At 43.9% G+C, this 16980-nt stretch overlaps 2 protein-coding genes across 3 annotated transcripts in view; one reads left to right on the top strand and one right to left on the bottom strand.

The window, feature by feature from the left end:
• The window catches only part of camk1da (calcium/calmodulin-dependent protein kinase 1Da), an 81154-nt gene that overhangs the window by 39027 nt on the left and 25147 nt on the right, over positions 1–16980 (bottom strand). For both annotated transcript variants that reach the window (XR_014600237.1, XM_084050082.1), the window contains exon 2: positions 71–202. Coding sequence is in view for 1 of the 2 variants with exons in the window: in XM_084050082.1 (XP_083906208.1) it covers positions 71–202 (132 nt within the window). In the remaining variant the exon portion in view is untranslated. The remainder of the gene's footprint in view (positions 1–70; positions 203–16980) is intronic.
• Positions 16002–16934, top strand: LOC311040038 (globoside alpha-1,3-N-acetylgalactosaminyltransferase 1-like; the record flags this gene model as incomplete). The annotated part of the gene is made up of 1 exon (XM_084050111.1): positions 16002–16934. The coding sequence occupies one exon, from the start codon at positions 16002–16004 to the stop codon at positions 16932–16934; it is 933 nt and encodes a 310-aa protein (XP_083906237.1).

The following is a 16980-nucleotide window of genomic DNA, read 5'->3' on the forward strand; positions in this document are numbered from 1 at the left end:
GACGACGTGTGCAACGTGCACACACGTTCACGCATGCAGAAAGCTAAATGAGGGGGGGTTCCATTCTTACTTGCGGAGCACGGCAATCTCGTTCTCGATGCTGCTCTCCTTGCCCTTCAGAGCCTTCTTAGGGATGCACTTGACGGCAAACGTCCGACCTGTGAGCTTCTCCTGGGCCAGGACCACCTCTGAGAAGGCCCCACTGCAGCACAGGGAGGAGGAGGAGGGAGAGAGAGAATCAGAGAGAGAGATAATGAGGGAGTCAGAGAGAGAGAAAGATCCACAGACTAATTCAAACAATGTACATATATGGATCAGTCTCACAGTTACAGTACAATGACTAACAGCAAAATCAATTACGTGGAGGGAATCAAGTGCAGGTGTTCTTTATGCAAATGTTTATTTTTCTTTATTCCACTTTACCCCTTGAGGGCTTCATGCTCTCCCTGTTTCTACAAAACTCTCCCTCTCCCTCTCTATCTCTCTCTTAGTCGATGCCTCCTTGTTTGGACATCTCATTTCATATCTGGTATGTGGTATTGGCTCTCAGTGATTACTCAGCTGCTGGATGGCACCGCACTCTCAATCAAAGGATGGTAGATTTCCCCTCCTTTCCCTCACCATCTCTCTCATCCTCTTTCAACTCTCTCACTGCCAAGGACGACTTATAACGAGACATCGTCATAACGTCCTGGCTGCCAAGGACGACTTATGACGACTTTAAAAAAATTGTAATAATAATATTTCTCCTGTGTACTTTTTTTTTACTATGCTTTTTTTTACTATGTATTTTTGGCAGGGACATGCTATTTTCAAAGGCGTATAAAGGCGAACGGGAGGTCGCAATGACATTTTCTTTTCTTTCGCGGAAGCACAGTGAAACCCTCTGTGATTAGCAACCATCAGGGGATCGATCATACTGGAGATAAATATTCTGTGACTACTTCAAATGGTAAGAAAATCTAAAAATCGCTGGCAGTGGGTGCACGCAGCCAGAAATAAGTCTGGCAGTGAAAGAGGTAACCTGGGGGGGGGGGGGGGGGGGGTTGTATGGTTGCTTGTGAATGAGCTCCCCATCACGTCAAATGTGTGTCTTGACTTCCGGAACCCAGAACTAGAGCCAACCCAGGGCAAAGGCAGGAAAGGCAGGAAGCACACCACCTACGTAGAGGCACTGCAGCGTGACAGCTATAGCTAACAACACTAGAGCTCAAGACCCTGATGTTAGATAGGAGAGCGTGCAGGGCAGCGATCCAGGAGTCCAGAGTTGGTGTTGGCTAGACTAGACGACCACACTCCCGCATCGCATCGACTCTCTGGCCGTTCAATAAGACTGTCTAGTCTAGTGCTACTGTACAAATCCCTTTGGCCATGTAGTAAAGCACAACATTTGCTGATTAATAGCCAACTGATCTCGCCATCTGCCAGATGACAGAAAAGCCTTTAAAAACACTGGCACACACAAACATTGAGGCACTTCGTTTTCTTAACACACACAGACGCACACCAACACTCGCATATTCAAATGTACACAGTGAAATCTGGAGTGCACCAAAGCCTTTTTTGACACAAGCTAAAATAACTGGCTCCTACAGTATCTCATCTGGCTCGCTGAGTGAGACCACATGCATAAGGAGCATTTTGCCTTTGATTTTCACCCGTAATAATATCAAACCAGCATGATTGTGTCTAATTTACTGTCATTTGTTCTCAAACTAGCACAACAGTAAATCAGAGGGTTGGTTATCTTCAGAATACAAGGCTACTCGCACCCTGTATCGTCATACAATGTCCCTGTTATTTCACCATCATACCACTGGAATCTTTCTCACCCGCTCACACACTAAAATCCTCAGTGTTGATTTAAGTCAGAGAGTGTACAAATGGAAACATGGACCCATAAGGGTTTGTTTGTTTTTGTTGTACGCTATCAGAGTCAAATTGACAATTTGATTTGACTGTCATAATATGAACACATATTATGTGTTGCCCTTGGCAATGTGATGGGAGCTGTATATTATTGGTGATCTGTGCACGTTCACACACGTGCACACATCCAGTACACACAGGTATTTTGTGATAGCCATTGGTCCAGGTCCATAATGTTAGCTCTATTGACTTTTTTCTATAGGCATTTGCATTCATTCATGTCCCTCGCATGAATGAGCAGAGAGAAAGCCCATCACTTACAGTAATCACCTACCATCTAACACGGCTGTGAATCCAGTGAAATCTGTCATTTCCCCTCTCCCTCTCCCACTCGCACTCAAGTGTAAGACACAGATAGATGGCAATGTGCATGCTATGGATAACTAACACTAGGGCTTTCACCATTATGAAATGCAAGACGATTAATTGCCACACAAATAATTGCGATTAACATAATGTGTTTCTGTCGTTGAAGACTGGAACATATGAATACAAATTTCATTTCTTTTTGGCTTTTAGGCTTTGAAGTTGCACAGGGCAGTTATGATAAATAACCTAAATACACAAAGAAATTACTGACATATTGAATAACTTCATACTTTCAGAAAAACATGAATAGTGGAAGTAGCCGATCTACAAGCTCACAACGCGTTGCGTCGTTGTGAGCTTGTAAATCTGCTATTTCGGAAAATATGAATGAAAGTATATAAACATTTTTCAACATGGACACGATTATGACTATTATGGATAATACACGCACACCCACACGCGCGCGCACACACGCACGCACGCACGCACGCACGCACGCACGCACGCACGCACGCACGCACGCACGCACGCACGCACGCACGCACGCACGCACGCACGCACGCACGCACGCACGCACGCACGCACACACACACACACACACACACACACACACACACACACACACACACACACACACACACACACACACACACACACACACACACACACACCTCTCAGCTGTTGCAGCAGATCTGTTCCCAGTGGAGACCGTGGGAACTGAGCTGCAATTTGCACTAAACTCCCTCATCCCCTAATCCTAAAAATCCCATTCCCATAGCTGCAGGAGGACACGTGCACATGGCCCTTTAAATAAATAAAAAATATTCACTTGCACAGATGCATCACAGCATTTCTCTGGAAAAGAAAGACCAATCCCTCCCGCCTCCCTCCACGAGGAGATAGTGGGGCAATTGAGATTCATTTTCCCTGCGAGGTGCGATAGACTTGGTCGGTTCTTTGTGCCAGTAGCCTTGAGGCTATCCACCTGTTTCCTAGGCTTTTCACTGTGTTCCACTTCCTGTCTTTTGATCCAATGAAATCCAATGAAACCGGTCAGATGACTAATGATATCCAATGAAATCCGACAGGAAGTGGAAAACACAAGCCTAGGAAACAGGTGGATACGATGAGGCACACAATGGTATCTCTGCTTGGTCAATAGACAAATAATCTCTGGAGTAACACTGTGTAGAAGTGTAGCCTATTTTTGTCTGCATAGAGACATATCTGCATAGAGTAGACTTTATGGTATGCACAGCACCAGTGTTGATTACGTCGACTAAAACTACGACGGAAAATGTTCGTCGACTACCTCGTGGACTAGTGGAGAAGAGATCCAGTAGAACTAAGAGACAAGCCATTTTATGTTTGGTTGCTCGTGGGTGTTGCGCTCTGAAAATAGCAGATCTACAAGCTACCAATGCGTCGCGCTGCAACGCGTTGTGAGCTTGTAGATCTGCTATTTTCAGATTCTGATTCTGCATGTTTGCTCAAAATGCAAAGAAAGAAGTGTGTGTGTGTGTTCATGTGCTTGTGGCTCTCATTCAAAGATGGAAAGAACACGTGTAATCACACCTTAGTTTCAACCGACTGATCTCCTGACTAGATTTGAACGAACAGTTTGTATTAGTCTGGACAACAAAGTCTAGTATGTAGCCTGCTTTACAGGTCTTCTCTTACTCTGTATCTGACTCTTAACTGATATGTTGCCTTTGGCGACAGAATTTCCCCCACGGGAAACAGTGGGCTAAAGCGTTTAAAGCAGGGGTCTTCAACCTTTTCAGGCCAAGGACCCCCTAACTGAGAGAGAGATGAAGCAGGGACCCCCACTATATATTACATAAAGTTGTGTTGCAATTGCATATTAAAGCTTTTCATAGATGTTGGATTCATGTTAATGTGTATTTTCAGACATTTAACGACTTAAACCGTCAATACTTTCACTCTGTACTTGGTCTGCTTCCCCCCCCCCCCCCTCTTTGCCGAAAATAGCCGATCTACAAGCTCACAACGCCTCGCGCTACGAGGCGTTGTGAGCTTGTAGATCGTCTATTTTCGCCTAAAGTTGTCCTAAGAATAGGGATGCTAGGGTTAATGTGGTTAATGTAAAAAACAATGATCCTATCACACAGAGATTTGCCTGTAGCAACTCTGAGGACCCCCTAGGGGTCCGGATCCCCTGTTGAAGTGTTAAAAATCAGAATCTTTATTTCAAGGCATTCCTCATTGACATAAACCACGGCGTCTCGCGGTCCCTCACGAATGTTCAATCAGATGAACACGCTCTGTGTTTAGACCAAGAGCAAAGCCTTTCCATCTCGCCAGAGGGGAGCCTGCCTCCTTCACAGAGGACGAGGAGATGACCTGGCTGCCTCCCCCTCCTCCCCTATCCCCTGGGGGTCCACCAGCCAGCTGGTCCCCCCCCGCTGTGGGTGAGCGCCAACACATGCTAACAGATGCTAACACGGGCACACACACACACACACACACACACACACACACACACACACACACACACACACACACACGCACATAAAAATGGCAATACACGCATGTAAACACACACATGCACAGACACACACCAATACACACACAGATACACACAATGCGGTGGGTGTGTGTTGTGCGGGTTTATGGGATGAAGAGCACACAGGAAAATCCTCATGTTAATTTAACTCAAGAGAGTGTACAGTACAAATGGAACCAAATGAACCCTTAAGGGTCTATACTCTGTTGTACAGAGGTAAACTAACTGAGGATTTTTACAGTGCAGGAGAATAGCGAGGCGAGTGTGACGGGAAGTGAGTGTGAATCACTCAACTGCGAAGAAACGAGACCAAAACATGAAAAAATAAATAACGAGAGAGGGAGTCAGGAGCTGTGAATGAATGAGAACCCTCAAAAGAAAAGATGAATTCTCAATGAAATTACCTGCTACAAAATGCAGGAGAATGAATGCATAAGTACACACACACACACACACACACACACACACACACACACACACACACACACACACACACACACACACACACACACACACACACACACACACACACACACACACACGGTTTAACTGTTTGCAGGAGAGGTACAGTGTACACCACTTGCATAATATCTGGCAGCTGTTTTCACTTAGCTAACGCTATGAGGCCTTTGTGTGTTGCGTGTGCGCGTGCGCTGACAAAGGTGCACCATGCTTGTCCCTGCTGTCGTTGCCACCGGCTCTGGGTGGGTGATTGCATTTCCCCCTGTATGAATCAGTGTGTAATTGTGTCAGCCAGGCTCCAGTGCCTCCGTCAAAGGACAGAATGGGAAAATATATTGGCAGCCTATCGCCGGCAAGGGAGAGTGTATAATTTGTGTGTGTGTGTGTGTGTGTGTGTGTGAAAGAGAATGTGTTTCTGTGCGTGCAACAAGGGTTCAGAGAGCAAACGTATACTGACTACCAAGTGTTTTAAACAACGTTGTCGTGTGCAGATAATAGCTGATGAACAAGCTCATAATGCATAGACCAGTCAGTTGTGTACAATAACGTTTTGAGGAGTGCTCGTTTCGGTCTACTCAACGTCCTGTGTATGAGGCTCGTGAGGCGCTCCCAAGCGAAACGCTGGGAGAGTGTGACCGCGTGACCGCTCCCTCCAATGCATCTCATGTCTAATCACTGCAACTGGGGGCGGTGTTTTGAAGACAACCAGTGGTGGAAAAAGTACTCAAATTCTTTACTTAAGTAAAAGTACCAATACTGCAATATAGAAATACTCTGTTACAAGTAAAAGTCCAGAATTAAAAATTGACTTGAGTAAAAGTACAAAAGTATTGCCATCAAAATATACTTAAAGTACCAAAAGTAAAAGTATTAAAATATTTGAAAATAGCAGATCTACAAGCTCAAAACGCGTCGCGATGCGACGCGTTGTAAGCTTATAGAATAGCCTAGGTATAAAAAAGGGCTGAAGTGGTAAATTAATGTTTTATAATATAATAATTTCTATCTGCAAAGTAACTAGTAACTAAAGTTTTCAAATAATTTTAGTGGAGTAAAAGTACAATACTTGCCTCTGAGATGTAGTGGAGTAGAAGTAAAAGTACTGAAAATTGGTAATACTCCAGTGAAGTGCAAATACATAAAAATTGTACTTAAGTAAATGTACTTAGTTACTTTCCACCACTGAAGACAACTGAACGGATCTAGGAATCGCTCACACACAACAGAAACCATTTAAAGAAGGAGAGGTCTATGCCTTCTTCCTCTGCACTGGGAGGAGCACTGCGGCTGACAGTTTGATGGAATGCATTTTTACTCAGTATATTATATTATATTCAGTGTTTATATGGTTTCAGCTCCCCTCCCCTTTGCTGTCTTCAAGTCCATAATGTCCTGAAGGGCCCGGGTAAACCGGAAATCGACACGAGTCTAGCGGTCAGGTTCTTTTGCGTCCTGCCTGTGTGATATCAGTGTGACGTGGTCTGATAAGGGGTCTATTGCAAAGCGAAGTGTTGTGAGCTTTTAGATCGGCTATTTTTGGCACACGGTTGTATAACTTAAGCATAATGTGTCCGTCTGTCTGAGGAAGAGAGGGACAGAGAGACAGACAGCTCATCAGGCAAGACAGTGTGTGTGTGTGTGCATGTTTTGTCACTTGAGTGTCACTCTCAGGCAGAGATTTAGGCTGACAGGTCCTGTTGGTTCAGAGGAGTTCAATTGAATAATGCTGCAACTCTTGTCTCCTACCAAGAGCCACTGTGTAACAACCTGTCACATGCTGGCACACACGTGCACACGCACGTGCAAACACACACACACACACACACACACACACGTTCAAGAGTTTTATTCACATCCACCATTAGGGGTGTGCCGATACACTAATTTCACGAAACGATACGATACGATATTTGGCTCACAACTTCGATACGATTTCGATACGATACGATACGCACTTTTTTTATTATGAAAATAAATGGGGGAGAAAAAAAGGAAATGCAAACAAATAATTCTGTTTTTGCATTATTCAGACATGCAAACTTGTAGCTTTTCAGCCGTTTTGAATCCAAATAGGGCAATAGTGTGACACCTGACCCGTAAAAAAACAACATGTTGTCACCCTTTTCACCTCGGGGCTGTTTGCATGCCTGATTATTTTGATTGGTGTAAAAAAAAAAAAAAAAAAAAAAAAAAAATTTCAAAACGATATTTTTTTTTCCCAAAACGATACATATCGTCGCGAAAACGTATCGCGATATATCGCGGGACGATATATCGGCACACCCCTATCCACCATGCAGATGTATACAGTGAACGGAGTGAAAGACTTTATATTTTGCATATACAGTCGATGCACTGAAGTGAATACAAACAGAATTTAAAGCTCTATATGTAATTTCTTTAGTGAATAAAATGTTATTTAGTCAAATCTGTGTAGTAGAGTATGTTCATACAATATATATAACTTATACAATTGGGGTGGTTGTATTTGGTCTCCCTGCTCTTCTATTGAAACATTTTAGATCCTGTGTCTAGGTTGGACACGACCTTTGACACAAATGTTTACCTGCCTGCATGCTCAGTGGTAAAAATGTCAGCACTTGGGCAGGAGACCCGGGTTCAAAACCAGGGTAGAACAGGAAAGGGACATAGTGCAGCATTAAGTCTGCAATGACAGTACAATACAAATGTTTTTGTCACTAAACTAAAACACACTAAATGAATAATCATGATGTGTAATCTTGATCTCATTATTGATCAAAAATAATAATCATTTTGGCCATAATCGTGCAGCCCTAGTTCATGGTGCATTTCTCTTCGGTGAGAGACAGGTTCAAAGAGAGAGAGAGAGAGAGACAGAGAGACAGCAAGACAATACAGGGAATAGGGAGAGAGAGAGAGAGAGAGAGAAGATGGAGAGAAAGAAAGCGAAAGTGAGGTGACGAGAATAGACTTGCAAGGTGACAGTCGCATTTGCAGGGAAGCTGCCATGAGAGGCATCAGGGTTTTAACCCATTCATACTGGGGACGCATCTGTGTCATTTTTATATTCCTTTGTCTTTTCAAAAATAGCAGATCTACAAGCTCATGGCGTGGCACTGAGTGTCGCGCTATGAGCTTGTAGATCTGCTATTTTTGAAATATTGTGAAAAATGTGTGCAAATCTTTGAATATATATATATTTTTTAAAGCGAACATTTTTAACTCAAATCTTTGCTTCTGGGGGATTCTACAAATGTCTTCTAAATCCTTATTTTTATTATGTTGCTATAATATCAGTGGTTCTCAAACTCTTTTCATGTCAAGGACCACCCAAAATGTTGTTCCAGGGACCCACCCCCCAGAAGCAAAGATTTGAGTAAAAAATGTTCATGATTTAAAAAATAAAATAGCAGATCTGCTATTTTTGAATAGCCCAAAGTATAAAATGATGGTTAAAGTGGTTACGCGGCTTTAATGGGTTAAGATGTCATGTTGTACGCTTTTCAGGGGAAAAGGGCTAACCCCTCCTCCCCTGAAACTGAGCAAGTCAAACTGCATCTCCCATGATGCATCTGGTAGAGATTTAGGGCATAACCACTTAAAACCTACAGCAAATACTTCATTGCCCGGAGACCCTCAGGGCTCTATACTAGGCCTTCTCCTGTTTTCCACTCCACACTTAATATCTCAGCTGAAAATAGCCTATCTATAACCTCACGTCGTGTTGCAATGCGTTGTGCGCTTGTAGATCTGCTATTTTTGCTGAATGTTCACCCCCAGAATAGAGACGCTAGGGTTCAAGTGGTTAATCCATTAAGACCTGAGGCCGATTCTACAAAAAGTCTTCTAAATCCCAACAGTATTCTGTTTCAAATATTTTTATTGTGAAGCACAGGTTATAGATGTACATTTAGCTTACTTTTTTTTTTTTAAACAAAAACAAACAGACATAAACACAAAACAGACAGGTAACATGAAAAAAAAAAAAAAAAAAACTTAAGCAAAAACCAAAGGGACCCTCCCGCCTCCCCTCCCCCTCCCCAGAAGTGCTGCCCCAGATTACGTGCGACACGGGTCATCCACAAGGATTAGCCTTTCAACCTTTAAGAAAGGAGACTAAAGGCTTCCAAATCTTTTCAAAATCTTTCAGTTTATCTTTGAGTATATATCTGATTCTTTCTAAATGTAAGGACTCTGTCATCTCGTTGAGCCAGAGTTTGATTGTGGGGGTCTCTTTCTTCTTCCAAAATAAAAGTATCAATTTTTTTGCAGCAATAAGGCCATATGAAAGAAGGCGTTGTTGAGGTAGTTGTAGTTTCTTCATCCCTTCTGATACCCCCAGGATGACTAACACTGGGTCTGGATCTATCTCTACCTCTAGTATATTGGAAAATAGTCTGAATATCTCTATCCAGAAATTCTGTAGGTTGGGACACAGGGCATAACTGTGCAGTAGCGTTGCATCTGCTGATTTGCACTTATCACATTGGGGGGAGGTGTCTGGGAATATTTTGTGTAATTTTACTTTTGAGTAGTGTAACCTATGTAATATTTTGAATTGTATTAAACAATGGCGTGCATTAATCGAACAAGTATGTATGTATTCCATACTGCTATCCCAGATGTCTTCAATCCCAACAGTATTCTGAAAAAACTTATGTTTCTATGTCAGTGGTGCTCAAACTCTTTCATGTCAAGGACCCCCAAAATGTATTTGGCCGCCGACCCCCATCTCAAAATATGTTGTTCCAGGGACCCCCAGAAGCAAAGATTTGAGTTAAAAATGTTCACTTTAAAACAATATATATTCAAAGATTTGCACACATTTTCATAATTTTTCAAAAATAGCAGATCTACAAGCTTGAGTGCCGCGCTATGAGCTTGTATATCTGCCATTTTTGAAAAGCCAAAGTGTAAAATAATGCTTTTTAGCTCAAATCAAAAAATGACACAGATACGTTTCAGGTCTTAATGGATTAAAGCAGCAAAGCCTGCGGGTGAGCAGAGAGCTACTGTAGTAAAACATGTCTTTAATGTTTCTTTATTCTCAATTCAGGAAATGTGGGTCTAAAACACATTCTGCCCATATGTCATACTTACATTATTCATTATGCCACAGACATATCCTACATGCATTTTCTCAACAGGGTGCACGCACATAAATAAATAAATATCCCCTCCTTGTCACTGTCTACTTAACTAGGAGTGGTGTGGACAAACTATTTTTATACCGTGCATAGAAGTGAAGTTGCTGATATTTCTTTTAAAGATTTATTTTTGGCATTTTATACTTTATTCCAGACAGATACAGTGAACAGAGAGACAGGAGGAGGATGGGGGAATGACATGCCGTAAAGTGCCCCAGGTTGGATTCAAACTAGCCCAGGGTCAGCTCCAAGGAAGGACTATTTATAAGGTATGCGCTCTGGCGCTGTGATCCCCCGGGGCACCCCAGGACGCTGATGTGTCTAAAAGCACTCTGGCTTCAGCGGCAGCACCTAGGTGTCTCTGTGGCGGATCGGGGAGGAGCAATGAGCATCGACCAGGTAGTAGACAGGCAAGGTTCAAAATGGACCCTACACAGATCCAGTTTTAACCTCTCAGAATTCCGGTGGGGCGCCGGAAGTTTCACTAAAGCGAGACTTCCGGTGGGGCGCATTCAAGACAATCACGTTCCATAGTGTTCTGTCACTATGAACGTCAGATCTCAAAAAAAAAAAAAAAAAAAAGCAGCGGCGGACCTGGGATGGAGTTTTTCTACTGTAACACTCGTCCTAGGATATCATAACATCCCATAAAAGGTAAGAAAAACGTCAGGCGGAATTCTACTTTAATACCATTTTATTTCTCTGAGACCCACTGTAAAATCCTCAGTGTTAATTCAACTTGGAGATACAGACCAGATACAGTAAGGGTCCATTTGGTTCCTAACTATAAATCATTTAGCTGCGGACCCCCTGGAACCCCCTCAAGGACCTCTCGGGGTCCCCGGACCCCATGTTGAGAACCAGGGCACTAAGCAGTTGTAACCACCTGAATTCAAACACAGGTTTCCCGTGTGGGAAACCAAATATACAGGATACCGCTTATACAAAGGAGAATCCTTCCTTGGACAAGGGAGATATTAGGTTTCTGGGCTGCAGACAGGGCTAATCTGCAACACAAAAAGCAGTAATGTAAATAAAATCCAAACTTGACCAAAGGATCTCATGCAGCATTCCCATTGGCTCCTGGGCTGGAGTAAACAGTGAAGCTTATTCCTCTGGAACAGGAGAAGGACAATGACAGGAGAAGGATAATGACATTTGGAAACGAGGGAAATGTCATTCTCCCCAAGTAGAGGCGAGCTAGCATGGTACTGAGTTGAACAATGGAGAGGAGACAACGCTATTCAGAGTCACAGTGACTCTGCCAAAATGCACACACGCTTGCGCAACAACTCCCTACCTTGTTAACCTGACGCTACCAGATCCAAGAAGCTTGCTCCACACATCAGGTTACTACCTTGTCCCCCTAATCTACATTTTTTCCTGTCTCTCTCACTTTTGTACATGACCCCCCCCCCCCCCCCCCCCCACACACACACACACACACACACACAGATAGTTCACAGGGCTGTGTAGGTCTTAGAGAAAATCACTTTTCCTGATCAATTACCATTCAAATGGCCGAGGAGACCCAGAATTGTCTCGCTGCCTGTTCATGTTCATAATATACACACAGTCACACACACAGACATTGCATGGACAGGGAACATTACACATCACAGGGCTAACCTCTCACAAACACCTTTTAAGTGCAGCATATGCACTCACTCATACATACAAACACACACATCACCAAATTCACACAGCAACTACATCCTCACATGCACACGCACAGACACTAAGTGATAGTTTATGAGGAAAAAGTGGGTGGCAAAAGCAAAAAAAAATGAATGGAGAAATTGGGCTGAAAAATACAGAGAAGAATGAGAGGGTTTGCTTGTGATACAGTGGAACACTAGAACAAGAGTGGGAGGATGAAATGAAACGAGATGAAATGGAACACTTGGCAAGCAGGTGGATAACACCTTCTGTCCGTGTGGTTTGATAGAATTAACCAATTAAGACCTGGAATGCATCTGTGTCATTTTAGATTTCTTTGGCTATTCAAAAATAGCAGATCTACAAGCTCATAGCACGGCAGAGAGTGCCGCGCTATGAGCTTGTATATCTGCTATCTTTTTAAAAATCCTGAAAATGTGTGCAAATCTTTGAATATAATGTATTTTTAAAGCGAACATTTTTGTTGTCTCCGCCAGCCAAGCAAACATTGGTCGAGCCTCACGTGACACTTGACAATACGGTGAAATAGTGTGATCTGATTGGCTAGTGACATATAACGGGATATACATACATGTGTCACTTTGAAAGAGTCTTTGCCTCTTTCAAAGTGAGGTAAGACAGGAATAATCACTAAATGGCTGAGAAAGGGCGGATACTGTAACAATTGGATAGGACACTTACACAGACAGGACAGATAGGACACTTACACAGACAGGACGGATAGGACACTTACATAGACAGGACGGATAGGACACTTATACAGACAGGACGGATAGGACACTTATACAGACAGGACGGATAGGACACGGATAGGACACTTATACAGACAGGATGGATAGGACAGTTATACAGACGGATAGGACACTTGTGTCATGTTACTATGACACAGTAACATGTTCTATTTTTTGTAAGAATTAGAACATAAGAATTAGAACATTCCCAACATTCCCAACACAAGTCTGCTGGCGGAGACTTGTGCTCCGAGGAGCACTTTTTCTAGTTCTCTCCGCCAGGAGTTTGTTTTCACTTTCTGAAACTGGGACTAACATTGGTCAAGCCTCACGTGACACGTGACAATACGGTGAAATAGTGTGATCCGATTGGCTAGTGACGTATAGCGGCCTATAAAATCCATGTGTCACTTTGAAAGTGTCTGTGCCACTTTCAAAGTGAGGTAAGACAGTTCCAACAATCCTGCATGCAAAGCAGATACTTTAATTAAGCTAAAGCCTCTCTAGATGGGAAGGCCTCGATCCTACAAATGCTTAGTTAACAGCTAAGCGCCCAAGCCAGCGAGCATGATTTCGAGTTGACATGGCTGAGAAATGGACAGATAGGACACTTACACAGACAGGAGGGATAGGACACTTACATAGACAGGACGGATAGGACACTTATACAGACAAGACGGATAGGACACTTATACAGACAGGACGGATAGGACACTTATACAGACAGGACGGATCGGACACTTATACAGACAGGATGGATAGGACAGTTAGAACATAAGAATTAGAACATTCCCAACATTCCCAACACAAGTCTGCTGGCGGAGACTTGTGCTCCGAGGAGATCCGAGGAGCACAAGTCACTTTTTCCGCCAAGAGAGTTTGTCCAGACAGGACAGATAGGACACTTACACAGACAGGACGGATAGGACACTTACATAGACAGGACGGATAGGACACTTATACAGACAGGATAGGACACTTATACAGACAGGACGGATAGGACACTTATACAGATAGAACATTCCCAACATTCCCAACACAAGTCTTCTGGCGGAGAGTTGTGCTCCGAGGAGCACTTTTTCTAGTTATTATTGCTATTATTATTATTATTACTCTCCGTAGGAGAGTTTTGTTTTCACTTTCTAAATACGACACACCGATTGGTCAAGCCTCACGTGACACGTGACAATACGGTGAAATACTGTATAAATACATGGCGTCACTTTGACGGCGTCTTTGCCGCCGTCAAAGTGAGGTAAGACAGGAACCATCACGAAATGGCTGCATGGCTGATACATAATTGGCAGATAGGACAGATAGGACACTTATATAGACAGGAGGGATATGACACTTACACAGACGGATAGGACTCTTACAGTACACAGACAGGACGGATAGGACACTTATACAGACAGGACGGATAGGACACTTATACAGACAGGACGGATAGGACACTTATACAGACAGGACGGATAGAACACTTACACAGACAGGACGGATAGGACACTTACATAGACAGGAGGGATATGACACTTACACAGACAGGACGGATAGGACACTTACAGTATACAGACAGGACGGATAGGACACTTACAGTATACAGACAGGACGGATAGGACACTTATACAGACAGGAGGGATAGGACACTTACACAGACAGGAGGGATAGGACACTTACATAGACAGGACGGATAGGACACTTATACAGACAAGACGGATAGGACACTTATACAGACGGATAGGACACTTATACAGACAGGACGGATCGGACACTTATACAGACAGGATGGATAGGACAGTTAGAACATAAGAATTAGAACATTCCCAACATTCCCAACACAAGTCGGGTAAGAGTGAGGTAAGACAGGAACAATCACGAAATGGTTGAGAAATGGCGGATACTGTAACAATTGGATAGGACACTTACACAGACAGGACGGATAGGGCACTTACACAGACAGGACGGATAGGACACTTATACAGACAGGAGGGATAGGACACTTATACAGACAGGACGGATAGGACACTTATACAGATAGAACTTTCCCAACATTCCCAACAGCGGAGAGTTGTGCTCCGAGGAGCACTTTTTCTAGTTACTCTCCGCCAGGAGAGTATTGTTATCACTGCGTTTTCACTTTCTAAACATGACACACCGATTGGTCAAGCCTCACGTGACACGTGAAATACTGTGATCTGATTGGCTAGTGACGCCACCGGGCCTATATATACATGTCATCACTCTGACAGTGTCCCTGCCACTGTCAGAGTGAGGTAAGACGGGAACCATGAAATGGCTGCATGGCTGATACATAATTGGCAGATAGGACAGATAGGACATTTATATAGACAGGAGGGATATGACATAGGACACTTATACAGACAGGAGGGATAGGACACTCACACAGACAGAACGGAAGAGGACACTTACCCAGACAGGTTGGATAGGACACTTACATATACAAGAGGGATAGCGACCTATAAATACATGTGTCACTGTGATAAGCCAGATTCCAATACCGAAAATCCGGCCACTAGCTCACTCCCAGACCTTCGAACCGGAAGTAGTCAAGTAGTCGCGGTCCAATTGTTCCTATCTGTCTTATTGGACAGATAGGACAGATAGGACACTTATATAGACAGGAGGGATATGACACTTACATAGACAGGACGGATAGGACAGGAGGGATAGGACACTTACACAGAATGAACGGAAGAGGACACTTACCCAGACAGGATGGATAGGACACTTACATATACAAGAGGGATAGCGACCTTCGCGACCTTCGAACCAACACAAGTCTTCTGGCGGAGAGTTGTGCTCCGAGGAGCACTTTTTCTAGTTATTATTATTATCGGCCGGAAGGGTTTTTTCCTCCGACATAACGCCAATGTAAAACTCCATATATGGATATAGCTAACTTATCGTGACATCAGTGAGATGTCATGACTCACGAGCATCCCGGCACACACTACTTGGCTGCCACACGTGAGTTCAGATGCAAGCAGTATTTACCTCACTCCAGACTTTTGTTAAGATACGACTTTGGTTCGACTTTGCATTCAACCAGCTCTTGGAGACTACCCAAAGTAGGTAGAAGGAAGGAAGGAGGGGCTGCAAACCACACCAAGGGGGGAGATGCCATCTCTATTTAGAAGACACTGGCCCATGGTGGGGCTTGGTGGTGGTACTGTATTCATATTTGTACTGTATTATGCTTCAGTGCTGCTATCCATGGAATGCAAATGCAGTCTGGCGCGCCCCTGCGTGCATTCAACACCCCCGCTTGATTCAAACCGGCGATTCAATCAACCCAACCTCCTGACTAACCACCGTACTGACATAGTAGCGGTGACGCCGTGGATGGCACCAATTGTTTGGGATGAGACCTTCGACCCCATGCTGTTAGACGCCATGTACGAACCCCGCAACATAACTATTTCATTGACAGTCTTCGCGATCGGGAAGTACACACGGTTCTTGAGGGACTTTCTAGAGACGGCGGAACACCACTTCTTCGTCGGTTTCAACGTCCGTTACTACGTGTATACAGACCGGCCGGACGAGGTCCCTTCCGTCAAGATAGGTGCCGGTCGAGAGCTGTTCGTCAGGTCCGTGCCGGGGTTGAAACGCTGGCAGGAGATTTCAGCTGGCCGGATGAAACATATCCAGGAATTAATAGAAACGGAGCTATCCAACCCACGTGACCACGCTGACTACATCTTCTGTTTCGACGTTGACGCAAAGTTCCATGGTCGCTGGGGATCCGAGACATTGGGGCAACTGGTCGCCGCAATACACCCATGGTTCTACACCACCGAGCGCAGTGCGTTTACTTACGAACGTCGACCAGCCTCAAAGGCATATATGGCTCCTTACCAAGGTGATTACTACTACCAGGCCGCGGTATTTGGGGGAGAACTGACTTATGTCCATCATCTGGTGTCAACGTGCAACCGCAACTTTGAGCTGGACGCCAAGCAGGGAATAGAGGCACTGTGGCAAGACGAGAGTCATTTCAACCAGTACCTATGGGTCCAGAAACCCACCAAGGTTTTGTCTCCAGAGTATCTATGGCATGACAAAAAATCCAAAGAACCCGAGATAAGAATCATCCGATTCTCTTCGGTCATTAAGCGCTATGCCGATGTACGACCCAATGTCTGAAATATCTGGACTAGGTGTAGTATTGGCTTATACCGTTTGGTAGGAA

Source organism: Gymnoscopelus microlampas (genome assembly GCF_963454915.1).
Source record: "Gymnoscopelus microlampas genome assembly, chromosome: 23".
Classification (NCBI taxonomy): Eukaryota; Metazoa; Chordata; class Actinopteri; order Myctophiformes; family Myctophidae; genus Gymnoscopelus; species Gymnoscopelus microlampas.